The 14,453-nt window shown below is 40.7% G+C and overlaps 1 protein-coding gene across 1 annotated transcript in view; it reads left to right on the forward strand.

The window, feature by feature from the left end:
* The window catches only part of ncanb (neurocan b), a 260,750-nt gene that overhangs the window by 136,049 nt on the left and 110,248 nt on the right, over window positions 1-14,453 (forward strand). The window contains exon 8 of the mRNA XM_022669610.2: window positions 7,543-8,823. Within this exon, the coding sequence (XP_022525331.2) occupies window positions 7,543-8,823 (1,281 nt within the window). The remainder of the gene's footprint in view (window positions 1-7,542; window positions 8,824-14,453) is intronic.

The raw sequence follows: 14,453 nt of genomic DNA on the forward strand, positions 1-14,453 counted from the left end.
TTTCTGCTCTTTGCATCAACTTTCACATAACCTGAAAACAAAAAAAATTAACATCATGGTTCAAGGAAGGATATAAAAAGTTCAAATCTCAGAGATTTCAGCTGTCAGTTTCCACTGTGAGGAACAAAGTGAAATATAGGAAATGGAAGAACCACAGGCACAGTTCTAGTTAAGACCAGAAGTGGCAGAACAATAAAAATCTCAGATAAGCAGAGGAAAAGGATGGTGAGAACAGGCATAATCAATCTACAAACCAGCTCCAAAGACATCATCTACATCATCATCTTACTGCAGATGGTGTCACTGTGCAGCGTTTAGCTATTCAGCACACTTTGCGCTGTAAGGAGAGGCTGTATGGGAGAGTAATTAATGCAGAAGCCTGCAAAGCCTTTTTTCAGAGCAAACGCCACAAACAGAGTCGCTTGAGGTATGCTAAAGCTTAAGCACATTTGAACAAGCCAGCTTCATTTTAGAATAAGGTGCTGTGTGTGGACTGATGAATCTAAAATTGTTGGAGTTATTTGGAGGGCGGTATTTATGAATGTTGAAAAAAGAACAAGGCATTCCAAGACAAACACTTTACTGCTCCCCACAGTAAAATTTTGTGGAGGTTCTATCATCATGCTGTGGGGCTGTGTGATCAGTGCAGGTTCCAGGAATCTTGTTAAAGCTGGGATTCACATGGATTCCAGTCAATATGAGCAGATTATTCAGAACAATGTTCAAAAGTCAGTGATAAAGTTGAAGTTAAAGTGCCGGGGCTGGGTACTTCAACAAGACAACGACTCTAAAACTAAAATTAAACACTGCTTAAAATCTACTAAAGCTTTCATGAAGAGGAAAAGAAACAAGTACAATGTTCTGGAACGATCATCTTATTCCCCAGACCTAAATATATTATTACAAATATTATTGAGTCATGAGAGGGTAGATGGTGCTCTCTCTTGACATTGCTCTAAAGGGTGATGTTGATCAGCACAAGGCGTCTGTGAGCTGTTGTATCGGAACCGAGTGTGCTGTGATGCTACTCGGCAATGCTAAAGCAGCAGCAGTTGGAAAAGAGGTGTTGGCTGACTTCACATGTATCAAAGAAGGCCTCCTGGTGTTTGGGCCTTATTAGTGATAGGGTCTATCAGTTTTTGAAGTCACTTTTCTATTTGAGTAGATGAGAACCAAAAGTTCCCACAATTATTGAAGCATATAAAAGATACACATCCTTTTTTCAACTCTTATCCCTTTGAAAATATGCTGTCACCATGTTATTACAGTACGAAACCACGGTGCAGATCCTGTAGATGTACAGTATATCGATTGGAATCTGATGAACAGGGTGAACTGCACATGTCCCGGAGTGCCCAGCCACCGGGGGTTGAGGGCTTCTTCTCAGAAACCTTCTTCTTCAGTCTGAGAGAGAGTAGGAGAGACGGAGAGAAAGAGAGAGAGAGAGAGAGAGAGTAGGAGGGGGTGATAAAGAGGTCACAGCACTCAGATACACTATATATTCGCTTTTCTTTCGCCTCAGGGCTTCAAACTGGGAATCAATGCCTGTCATCGCCGCCCAGGCAAAAGTGGCAAATCATCTGGTATCAGAAAGCTGACGGCGCGAGGAGTCGAGCTTTTAGAAAAAACAAAAACGGGTGATGTTTCGGGCCTTAGGGCCGCGATTGGAGCGTCTGAGTGGCGCGATGTGGGTTTAGCTTCGATGCATTTTAGCGTAGCTTCGCACTGGAGGCGGCATCAATACAAATATCCTCCCGCCGTGAGCCATATTCAATGAGGGACATTAAAGTTTAATGCCGGGTGAAAATTTTAGCTTTAGTCAGCATGCATTATTTACATCCGAATCTAATTAATGCGCCGCAGCCGGGCCATCAGTTGAGCCGGAGCGTTCCAGGTCTCTTCCAATTAGAGCTCTCCCTGTGTGTGTATGTGTGTGCGAGGTGCGATTATCACCCACAAACACATGTACACACTGATACAAGCACACACACACTTATATGCACACACAAGCCGAGTGAAGAAGTGCCAGAAAGGACGGAGGATGGCTACAGGGAAAGCTGTTGCAGTTTTACGGCCTGAATTGGGCTTTGGTGGCTATTTCATCCTTCACTGGCTCCCTCTTCATCTTTCTCTCCTTGTTCTGGGTTTGATTGGACGCTGGCTGCAGAGAATTTTTAAACTCCGCTCTGAGACCCAGCTGCACGATATGAACTCCTGTCTTCGGTCCTGAATTCCCAATTCTACTTCCAAAAGAAAAAAAAGGAAAAAAAAAAAACAGAAAAAAAAGAAAAATGCTAAAAAAGTAGGTAGTACACACCTTTCACTAGGGCTTAAGGTTTTGAATTATGGATCAAATTCGCCAACATCTTTGAGCATCATCCAGAAGAACCGTGTTCATCAAACGCAGTTGCAGCATAATGAGATCACCTAGATCAGCAACGGTCTCATCTATTTTGCACACTCTAGAAAAGCTCAGGAGAGAAGGTAGAACTTTCTCTGCCTATATAGTTTGTTTGTACAGCTATAGGCAGGATTCTATAAGGATGATGTATCCCTGCACCCTGCACCCTGCAAGGTATGTCACCATGTGCTTATTGCTACCTTAAACCCAGCCAACAGTCTATTTTCCATGACTTCTGCCTGTTTGGCTTAAATATAGTAATACAGAAAGTAATACAAAGCATTATTCTGCATTTTTCAGTTGCTATAGGAAATGGTATGAAAAGTTTTTTATATGAAAAGTTCTTTATAAATCATAGTGATATTTGAGAAGGGAAATTAAGTTTATAGGATTTATAGAAAGAACCGATCCTCCTTTTGCAGAAATAACAGCCTTTAAATGCTTCCTATAGATTCTGATTAGAAGAGTTTGGCTTCTGGTTGAAGGTATTTTGGAACATTCTTCTTTACAAAACATCTCCAGTTCAGTCAGATTTGATGGTTTTAGGGCAAGAACAGAACTCTTCAAATCACACCACATATTTTCAATAATATTTAATCAATATTCAGGTCTGGGGACTGAGATGATCATTTCAGAATGTTGTACTTGTTTCTTTTCCTCTGTATGAATGCTTTAGTAGACTTTGAGCAGTGTTTAGTTTTAGTTTTAGGGTCGTTGTCTTGTTGAAGTATCCAGCCCCGGTGCTTTAACTGGTATTTTAAAGCCAGGGCTGGGATAGCGCTGAAGTGCAGGTTGTTCAAGCACGAAGCTGGAAGCTAATTTTTATTTCACCAAGTACAATAAGACGTGTTTGCATTACCATAAGGACAACCCTGATATATTATTATAATAATAAAGTAAAAAAAAGATCTAGTCTGCCAGACTACACTATTATTATTATACATCTTTTAAACATACAGGGAAATACCAGCATACATAAAAAATGATTTTAATTACCTTTTAAGTGATTGACACCACAAATATAAATATAATTTATATTATATACTTTGCTAATCCAATGCTGATATTTCTTAAAGACTAAACTACATCCACATACATTTTTAGGAAAAAATATTTGTAGTTTTAGCACAGAAGAAGGTATTCTTTCATGATGACAGGATGAGAATAAGATTACTCATGTAGGCTGGCAAATAAATACTATGTTTGGGAATAATTACCATATTTTTCACACATATGTTTTCAAACATAAGGCGCACTTAAAATCCTTTAATTTTCCCAAAAGTACTCAGTGCATTTTATAATACGGTGCACCTTAAGTATGAATTCTACCTATCAGGTATTAAGGAGCAGTAAAGCCACTCTGTTGAAGTACAGCTTTATACAGGAGTTACAATGAAGTATCTCCAGCCCTGAGACTCGAGACTGGAGCAGTATTAGCATTAGCCGCTAACCCTGCTAAGCGCTAGCTCTTTTGCTGTTTAGAGGCGAGTATTATCTGCCTGTAGCCTGCTGCTAACCCCAGCTAGCACTGCTGGAGCAGCATTAGCATTGCCTACTAAGCGCTAGCTCTTTTGCTGTTCAGAGGCGAGTATATTGGGAAATGTATATAGGAAATCTGGAAATCTAAGCTTACTGTAAATAAACAAAAGCACTTTATTCACCCACATAAACAGTTTTCAGGAGAGAAATCTGTGTAGATTAACATCCAGGGCTTGTTTGTTCTGTTTCTTTAACATAGCTTAGCTTATTATAATTAGAAGGACGACATGGCGACACCCCTATTCCTTACTAGTGTCGCATAATGTGCCTTATAATCCAGTATGCCTTATGTATGAAAATTGACCAAAAAATAGGTGTTTATTGATTTATAGTGCGCTTGGTAAAAAAAAAAAAACAGAATCATGTGGGTATCGAATTTAAAGTATCACATTGGTATTGTTATCAAAATTTTTAAACGATACCCAGCCCTAAGTGGTATTGTTTTTCTTCTGAATCTTACTGTTTTAACAGGCATTTGGGGACCCCATGCTAAAATTGTTACTAGCATTGACTATAAGGCAGATAGCTAACGTGAACTACTGCTAAATTACAGCATTTATACGTAGTCATGTAGTCCTAATTTATCTCATGTAAATTATCACTTGCTGCTGTCTTGATTTTTATATTTTCTTTTTTTTTTCTCTTTCTCCTTTCTTTTCTGGATTCATGGTTGCTGGAGTTTCATATTTTGCCGACTGCAGGAATCATGAACCTGTCTGGCTACTGTCAGCAAGTAGTGGGAGGAGCTTCCTTTAAGGGGGATTCTGATTACAGTGTCTTTGTCTTTTAAAGGAGCTTCTAAACTGTTTGTTGTTCGTTGCATTCACTTCATAACCAGTCATTGTCTGGTTGTGATTGTCTAGACGATTGATTGGTTTGCTTGCCTTGTTGCACCGGGCCTGAGTTAAATGTGCTTACGTATGTTGCTCTCCAGGATCATTAGGATTCACATTACCTACGTAAAAAAATGAGAATGTAGGAAATAATTGATGAAGCAGAGAATCTCATGAATATTCAGGCTAATGTGCTGTGTGGTTAATGCTGTGTTCACTCAGTGCTAATAGACCCTCTGTTATTGATACTGCGACTATTGATGTTGCTTCTTATGCTTCTTCCCTCTTCCCTTCTTTTTCCAAGCTCTAAAAGCAGATGATGCTTCATGAGATAGTCCTCATGAGAAGTCAGAGGAACGTGTTTAATCTGCGTTCAGATGTGTGATTGAGGCAGTTAATTAGTTATTCATATCTTTAATAAGACCATTACTTTGCTATGTAAATTGTACAGCGTTTATGCATCTGCATAAACCAGAGAACTGAATAATTCACTATCGATTAAATATTTCATCATGCGTTAGGAGCGCTCCGGCTGCACATGCTCTGTGGAAAGCATGTTGCCTTCAAGGCAGCTCATGTTACCTGTGTGCAGAGCTAAATGACCCATGCATGTCCTTAATTCAAAATAAATGGTGCCCTCTTAATGTGAAATATTCCTGACCTAAGGCTAAAGTACAGGGTCTGAACTAATCGCTGGGAAAGAAGCAGTAAAATATTGATGTCAGGGAACACAAGCATGTTAAACAATGGTATATAAATATATATATATATATATATATATATCCCCTGTAGTCCTAAATTCTCTCTTTTGTGGCCTGGGAGAAAAATCCTCAAGCTCGTCACACAGTTTGTACGTTTCTCCAGCCGTATTTCAGTCTTCATTGTTTAGTGCATTGCAGCATTAGAGAACATCGTGCTGAGTCACTGAAAACGCTGTAATGACAATGTTCTGGAGCTTGCAGCATCATTAATTTTTAATGCTGTCACAAACTGATTAGCTGCACAGCTAAACACTCACAAACACATACAGGTGCACTATATATCCAAATATTTGACGACACCCCTTAATAATAATGAGTGCTTTTACAGTAGTGTAAACAAATGTTTGGGCAAAAAGATAAAAGACCACTTAAAAATGATGAGTTTCTTTGATTTTACCAAATTGAAAATATCTGAAATATAATCAAGAAGAAGATGGATGATCACAAGCCATCAAACCAAACTGAACTGCTTGAATTTTTGCACCAGGAGTGGCATAAAGTTATCCAAAATCAGTGTGTAAGACTGGTGGAGGAGAACATGAAAACTGGGATTTAAAACCAGGGTTATTCCACCAAATATTGATTTTCTGAACTCTTAAAACTTTGTGAATATGAACTTGTTGCATTATTTGAGGTCTGAAAGCTCTGCATCTGTTATGTCAGCCATTTCTCATTTTCTTCAAATAAATATATAGCTCTGGAAAAAAATAAGAGACCACTTCAGTCTCTGAATCAGTTTCTCTGATTTTGCTATTCATAAGTATGTGTTTGAGTAAAATGAACATTGTTTTATTCTATAAACTACATACATTTCTTCCAAATTCCAAATAAAAATATTGTCATTTAGAGCATTTATTTGCAGAAAATGAGAAATGGCTAAAATAACAAAAAAGATGCACAGCTTTCAGACCTCAAATAATGCAAAGAAAACAAGTTCATATTCGTAAAGTTTTAAGAGTTCAGAAAATCAATATTTGATGGAATAACCCTGGTTTTTCATGCATCTTGGCATGTTCTCCTCCACCAGTCTTACACACTGCTTTTGGATAACTTTATGCCACTCCTGACGCAAAATTTCATGCAGTTAAGTTTGGTTTGATGGCTTGTGATCTTCCGTCTTCCTCTTGATTATATTCAGAGGTTTTCAATTTGGTAAAATAAAATAAATTCATTATTTGGTCTCTTATTTTTTCCAGAGCTGTGTATCTTATAACATGCATTTAAAACAGGCAACTTTTGAATCATATTTGTTCAACTATACTATCGTAAAGATATTACTAGAAACATAAAGGTGGCTTTGGGTCTGTGGACACTAGAGTTAAATAGAGTTAGGACACTAGTTAAATACCTTTGATTTCCAAAAAATAAGTTAATGTTAATGTAGTTGAGTTGTCCCAAAACTTTTGTTCACAAAGTGTAGGTATGCACACATTCCAATGCAAGAAACATCAAAGAAGACTCAGACAGACACAAACTGCTGCAGAATGTCCAGAAGCATTGTGTGTGTTTTTACGGAGATATATTTTTAATATAGGATTTACCAAGCATTAAGGAACGTAATGCAGACAGGATGTAGGAGGATTACTGCGAAGGACGGACCTCTCGTCTCTTCGTTAGGGAAATAATTACCGCAAACCCCTTCTAAATGATTTGCTACAATATAATAATGGGTGGGCTGTTTTGCCGGTTACAAGAAAATGCTTTCGCAGAGAGAAAATGCAGAACATGTTTTGTAAGGAAAGCCAAGCAAGCAGGAAGATAAAGATGTATTGTTAATGCACACAGTGAGATCATGTAGCTTGAAATAGCTCCTGTAAAAATGTCAAGATCTCTTAAGGGGACTGATGGATAGATAATGAGAGTACTGTACTGTGGCTGCATACATTAAAGTTAATCGCTGCAGTTTTGGAGGGTGCAGCATGTTTGGCTTGTTAATTAAACATGCATTTAAATATGGCTGTCTCCTCCCCTTTCCGATGTTAATCACAGTATGGTGCTATCCCTGCAGGAGGAGTCGATGCCTCGGAGCTGATGGAAGCTGCGAATCCCACAGCTGCCACAAATCCCTTGGGTTCTATGAGCAATTTTGGCTCTGCACCAGTGTTGAGCAGCCAGCAGAGATGGGCCCTGAAGTCTCTGAAAGGATACGGACCCCCAGGCAGCAGCGGACTTCTCGTGACCCAAACCAGTGGACCCATGGAGGCAAAAAGAGGGGCCCTGGAGATCATAGCAATCCCAGTCCATAGGGACAATCACGAGAACTTCTCTGGGGAAGGGAAGGATCCGATTGAAGAGAGTTACCACGTCCCTAGAGGCCCTCCTTCACACTCCAATCCACAACGAAGGATATCAGAAGAGGAGGAGGAGGAGGAGAAGGACACTGATGGAAGTGGAGGGAAAGACTTGTTTAGCAATCACGGTCAAAAAGAAGACACCAATTCCAATTCTTACGAACACCAGACTCAGACTGTTCAGACTGTGCATCTGCAAACCACAGTCCAGTGGCAGCTTGTGAACCTAAAAGCAGGGTCAACTGAGCCACCAACTAGTGGTGCCAGCATTTCTGGTGCACACATCTCTGGACCTTCTACGCAAAACGATTCAGACACCACTGAGACTGCAGAGGCCAGAGGAGAAATCCTCTTTGTGCGTCGTCCAACAACAGAAAAATCTGAAAGTAATCCTTCGAGCAACGTCAAGGTACCTTTGGTCAAAAGGAAGCAGAGCTTGAACGAACCCATCCCCTCTGTAATCCAACCGCCGGCCGTTGCCACTACGCCAGAACTTGTTCTTGAAACTACAAGTTCTGAAAGATCTACAGAAAGAACCAGCACAGGCACCACTACCATTACCACAACCTCAGTTAACAATCAGATACCCACTACAGGGGCCACCACTGCTTCTGAAGATACTGCATCCACTGCATCAACTCTAGATTCCACCATGTTCCAGTTCTTTACTTGGCTTCCAGTCGTTCAAGAAGAGACTCACGAGCCTCAGCCAGATTTGCCAACAGTTGCCGTGACCGATGACGGATTTACGACCACAAGTAATACACTTCAAGCACTGACCACAGCAATGTCCAAAGAGATCTCCCAGCAGGCAGAGTCCAGATCAGGGGTTTCAGAGTCATTTGTGGTAGGGCATGACTGGAGAATGTCTGGACAGGATTCTTTGGGCACCGAGATCCAGTCAACTCCTACAACTCCCTCTGCAGTACATGTAGTGGGAGATAACTCAAGTGAGACTCAGACAACAGGTTTCGAGAGCATCCCTTCAGCAGGGCCAGGTAAGTCTGTCTATTGTTTAGTCATCCTTACGCTCCGTAACCGCTCATTCCCATGAGTGTGACAGTGTTATGATTAGCTTGTCCTTTGTTGAGCACCACGTCTCATCTTAAGTGGCTTTGGCTCGCGAAGGGGAAGGCTATATTTTACATGCTGCGGATGTTTTCTCTCTCTCTTCCTCTTTCTCTTTCTCTCTCTCTTTCTCTCTCGTTCTTTGCAACACATGGGGATAAAAGTGTAAACAAAGAAAGTGCAAAGTACCAGACTGAAGCAACCCCAGCAAAGTAATTAGAAGGTCAGGGGCTGTGCAATTAGAGAGCCCGGCTCAGGCACGGATTCCAGTCCTGAACAAATCAATGTTGACAGAACTCTGTAGACGTGTTCTGTAATTGACTCCCGTCTCACTCACTTGTCCATGCTCGTGTTTTAAATCGTACAGGGTGTGTAAGCTCAGCCTCTACTTGTTCCCATCGATTTTTTTCTGGGTGGGAAACTCTTGGGGAGCTTTAAAAGACTACAGCAAGCAAAGCCACGGCAGAGAAAAGTGGATATTTGCCCATGTCCCACATATTCAAAAATCAACAGAGTTGCCCTCAGAAGTAATTTCAGAAGAACCGGTCAATTAACCTCTCCATAGGCCCGCTCCTACTCAATAACCATTGTGCATTCTAGGTAGGTCGTTTTTTAATGTTTATTAGCTGCACTTGGGCAGACTGTGCTTCTTGTGTGTATTTTAGGTTCATGTAAAATATGCTGTTGTGTCAGAACCTTGCAACTTTTTGACATCATTCTATCGCATATGGCAATGATAACTGGGACAATGGTTGGTCTAATGTTATGACTAACAATGCAAAAGCAAAAGAAATTGACCCCTGCCCTGCCACGAAAAGCGGACAAGCCACCCTAAACCACCCTAAACCAGTAAGAGTTTGTGGTTAAGATGCCTTACTCCACATTACACGGTATATATGTAAGACCTACAAATAAGAGTGTCAGACTCTAGAGAAAGTAAAACTACTAAAATGGTCCAAAACATTTAAAGAGGCAAATCACTTTTATACCAAGTGAACATTGTTTAGACCTTTAAAACATATATTGACTGATAAGTGTTTTTGATTGAGGCCAATACAGACCACCTGCCATCTATAAGCATAATTGGCCAATCAATCACTAACCTTTCCAAGCGAACTTGGCAATGAACTTTGTAATGTTTTATATTGTCGCTCAGTATAAAGTGTGCTTTACTTTTTTCGTAATCCAATACAATTAAAACTCTAAAAAAACAGCTGAAAGATTCCGGGGATTCCTTTGCAAAACTGAATTATAGAGGTCAAGAGTGATGTTAGTTGTGTTTAATAGCTTGCTGTAATCTAATTCTCACTGATATTTAGTTATTGATGATAAAAGCATTAGTCCATGATGCAGGTTAGTTTTCCCAATTCTACACTGGCTCGGAGCAAATGTCATGTTACTATTCAGGCTTTACTGGGTTTCCGTAGCCATGAACAAAGAGTGTAGTGACCTAATAGTTGAATAAGGAACTGCAGCATTCTGGGACCATGCAGAACGACAACCCTGCCGAAACTCTGTAGCAACATTGCAGCAACTTTTGAAATGGTAATTGTTTGACGTACTAAGCTCTTGGGATTGCTGAAATCCTTCCGTACCTATTTTTGAAGGTTCCACATGCTATTAACATTGAAATATACAGGGGTTGGACAATGAATCTGAAACACCTTGTTTTAGACCACAGTCATTTATTGTCCCGATGGACAGTTCTGGTGGAAACAGGAGAGCTGAGGTGCACATTGAATTCTTCCGTGATTTGGGCAGCCGTGGTTTTATGTCTTTTGGATACAATCCCGAACATCCCTTTCAGACAGCTTCCTCTTGCGTCCACAGTTAATCCTGTTGGATGTGGTTCGTCCTTCTTGGTGGTATGCTGACATTACCCTGGATACCGTGGCTCTTGATACATCACAAAGACTTGCTGTCTTGGTCACAGATGGGCCAGCAAGACATGCGGCAACAATTTGTCCTCTTTTGAACTCCCATAATGTTGTGTGCATTGCGATATTTTGAGTAAAACTGTGCTCCTACCCTGGTAATTGATCCTTCACACTATGCTCTTACTGGTGCAATGTGCAATTAATGAAGATTGGCCACCAGGCTGCTCCAATTTAGCCATGGAACCTCCCACACTAAAATGACAGGTGTTTCAGTTTCATTGTCCAACCCCTGTAACTTCCTTATTGTGAGCAGGTTGTATCCCAGGTTGTTGTCTTGACATGGTCACTGGACTTGTTCACCATTTGTTTCTATGTTGCTGTTGAAATTCTTGGCTGTTCCAAGACATGGATCAGATTTTCCGTTTTTTTTCCCCATGTGCCTCGCATGAACCGCTGCAATGAATTTTGTTTTGAAATCTAAAATACAGTCTTGTATTCAGCACAACAGCCATCTGGAAAGCATTGCTCGCAGTCCATATTCAGTCAGTGTCTCGCTGCCTAAGCTATCTCCAAAAGAGCTGACACTCTGCAACTTAAAAAAGGAACTGACAAGCAAACAGAGCAGTAAATGAAAAAGCCTGGACACTTTGAGCCGAGCAGGCAGAGCCCTGTTTGTCCTCTTTTTTCCCCCGTGGTGCAGGTGGAAGTTCGCCGGCCTCTTTAATCAATGATGCGCCGGTGGAGAGGCTTCTGCTCTCGCTGCCGTTCCCCAGAGGCCTTTTAGGCATCAAGGAAGGGCCCTTTGAAAAATAGCCGCTTTCACCGCAGTCATAACAGCATCGCCATGCCGGCCCGCCTTTAATTAGGAATAGGCATCACTCTGTGATAGGCTGAGGAGGTGCTGTGTCTTGCATGCCTCTGCCGCTCTATCAGTCTCAGTGACATGCCCCGCGGCTGTGTGAACGCTCCAGCAGGCCGGTCAGCACTCTCCGAGCGGTAAATAGGCACATATCTTGCACACACTCACAGTCTTGCAGTACAAACATGGTTGATGGAACATGTATACCTACAGGAAGCAGCAAAAAAAAAGAAAAGAGAAAAAAAAATCAGCAAGGAGCACAAGTTTTGCGATTTGTAAAAGCTAAGGCAGGAGCTTCAGAACAGTGGATTAAAAACATGAGCTATGCCATTTATCCGACCCATTCACCTGCACTCAACGTATCACTAGCAGGAAAAGCCCACAAATCTATGTATAGAGGCATAGAAGGTCAGTGCAAATATTTAAGAAACAATCGGTGATAAATGTGGGAAAGTGAATGTGTGAAACGACTACAGCAGTCTAATTTTCCAAAACTGGATAGAGTTTTCTGAGCAACCTGCTTCTCCCTAGACACGAGGCTCACGTTGGCTGCCAGATTGACACACAGTGGCAAGAGACGATGGGTCTTACTTAGTAGGTGGTGGTAAATTACCTAGCTATGGTCAGAAGCCTTACTGAAGCTCAGTGATTACAAGAGGACAAATTGTTGGTGCACGTCTTACTGGCGCATCTGTGACCAAGACAGCAAGTTTTTGTGATTTTGTATCAAGAGCCACGGTATCCAGGGTAATGTCAGCATACCACCAAGAAGGACGACCACATCCAACGGGATTAACTGTGGACGCTGTAAGAGGAAGCTGTCTGAAAGGGATGTTCGGGTGCTAACCCAGATTGTATCCAAAAAACATAAAACCACGGCTGCCCAAATCACGGCAGAATTCAATGTGAATTCAACTCTCCTGTTTTCACCAGAACTGTTGGTCGGGACATTTAAATTATTGTGGTCTAAAACCAGGTGTTTCAGTTTCATTGTCCAACCCCTGCACATATATATGGCAACCCTGGTGTGGAAAATGGGACTGGGGGAATGGCAGTAAGCAGATGCCACAACCCACACAGATTATCTTGACGTACCACACAGTTCAAATAAGAAAATACTATCTGAAGCTATGCTGATAAGAGCTGTTGGTGCTTTAACTTAGCATATTCAGCGTCTTGACCATGATATGAGTTACTACATAATTTATAATCCTTAATGGTCCTTTAATATTTTTTGTAACACATCACATGACAGAAGGCCTGGTTTCATGGTGTAAAGCGTAATGTTTTACGATGCCAGATTACATTCTACATTTTGCTGTTCCCAATTGAAAATGTGCGGGATGCTTTTGGATGCAGTCCACCCCTACTGTAAGATCTGCTGGAACTGAGAGAATATTTAAGCTGCATGGGATGGATTATTGCAGGAGACCTCTATAGGAACCTCAGCAACTCCATACTGAGGCTGCTTCTGTGTGTGAAGCTCAATATATATGACCAAGAGTTTCCTATAACTGTCTATATTTTGAATCATTTATTTCTCTTGTTAAGTTTTATCTTACTCTTGAACTCTTGAGGTGAAGATTCTGCAGTTATACGAAGGTTCACAGTTCACAGAAAGAGAAAAGTTGATTCTAAAACTCAGTAAAATGTGTAATCACGTATTGCTACAGGCCTGTGAAAATGTTTTTGCCTCTTTCTTTAGTTTTCTTTAGTTTTTGCAATTAATAAGGGATGAAAAGCTACCCAAACATTCCTGGCCCTATGTAAAAAAAGTAATTACCTACTGAAATTACTCCAAAAGGGAATGGACTTATGGAACTCATCCAGGAGGTCCCAAAAGAACCCAGAACAACATCTAAAGAATTCTAGGTGTCACTTGCCTTAGTCATCGTCAGTGTTAATGATTAATGGGAGAGTTCCAAGAAAAAAAAACACAAAGACTTATCATACATCTTGATGATCCCCAGGACTTTGGGAAAATATTCTGTGGACTCCCAAACCAAAAGAAACTTTTTTGGAAAGGTGTGTATCTTGTTATATCTGGCGTAAATCAAACACAGCATTTCAGAAAAAGAGCATCATACTTAAAATTAAACATGGTGGTGGTAGTATGATGATCTAGAGCTGGTTTGCTGCTTTAGGACCTGGACAACTTGCTGTAATAGATCGAATGATGGAACCAAGAATTGTGCTCTCTACCAGAAAATCCTAAAGAAAAAATTTTCAGCCATGAGTTTGTGACCTCAAGCTCAGACGTACTTGGGTTCTGCAGCAGGACAATGAGCCTTAGCGCACCAGCAATTCCACCACTGAATGGCTAAAAAAAAGTGTCCTAGTCAAAGTCTGATTGAGATGCTGTGGCATGAATTTAAACGGACAGTTCATGTTTAAAAAAACTCCAATGTGGCGGAATTAAAACTTAAAATTTTGTGGCCCAAAATTCCTCCTCAGAGATGTGAAAGATCGGTTTAATTTCCAGTTATCGCCAACACTTGAATTGCAGTTGATGTTGTTGCCAAGGGTGCTGCAGCCAATTTATTAGGCTTAGAGGGAAAATACCTTTTACACATAGGGCCAGGTCGGTTTGATTTTTTTTTTTTTTTGTATGAGTTCTTGGCTTTGTATTTTGTGTTTACTCAGGTTATCTTTGTCTTATTTTAATCCCCCTATTACTGTATGGTCATTTGTCAGAACCAGCAATGGTGTTCCCGGGTCATATTGACCCGTTGCTTGACCCATGTTTAATTATCCAAAAGATATCTGAAAAGAATTCCACAACAACAAGCAGTGTGATTATTTCATTTCTAACTACATTGCAAAA

Source organism: Astyanax mexicanus, chromosome 16 (genome assembly GCF_023375975.1).
Source record: "Astyanax mexicanus isolate ESR-SI-001 chromosome 16, AstMex3_surface, whole genome shotgun sequence".
NCBI classification, from domain to species: domain Eukaryota; kingdom Metazoa; phylum Chordata; class Actinopteri; order Characiformes; family Acestrorhamphidae; genus Astyanax; species Astyanax mexicanus.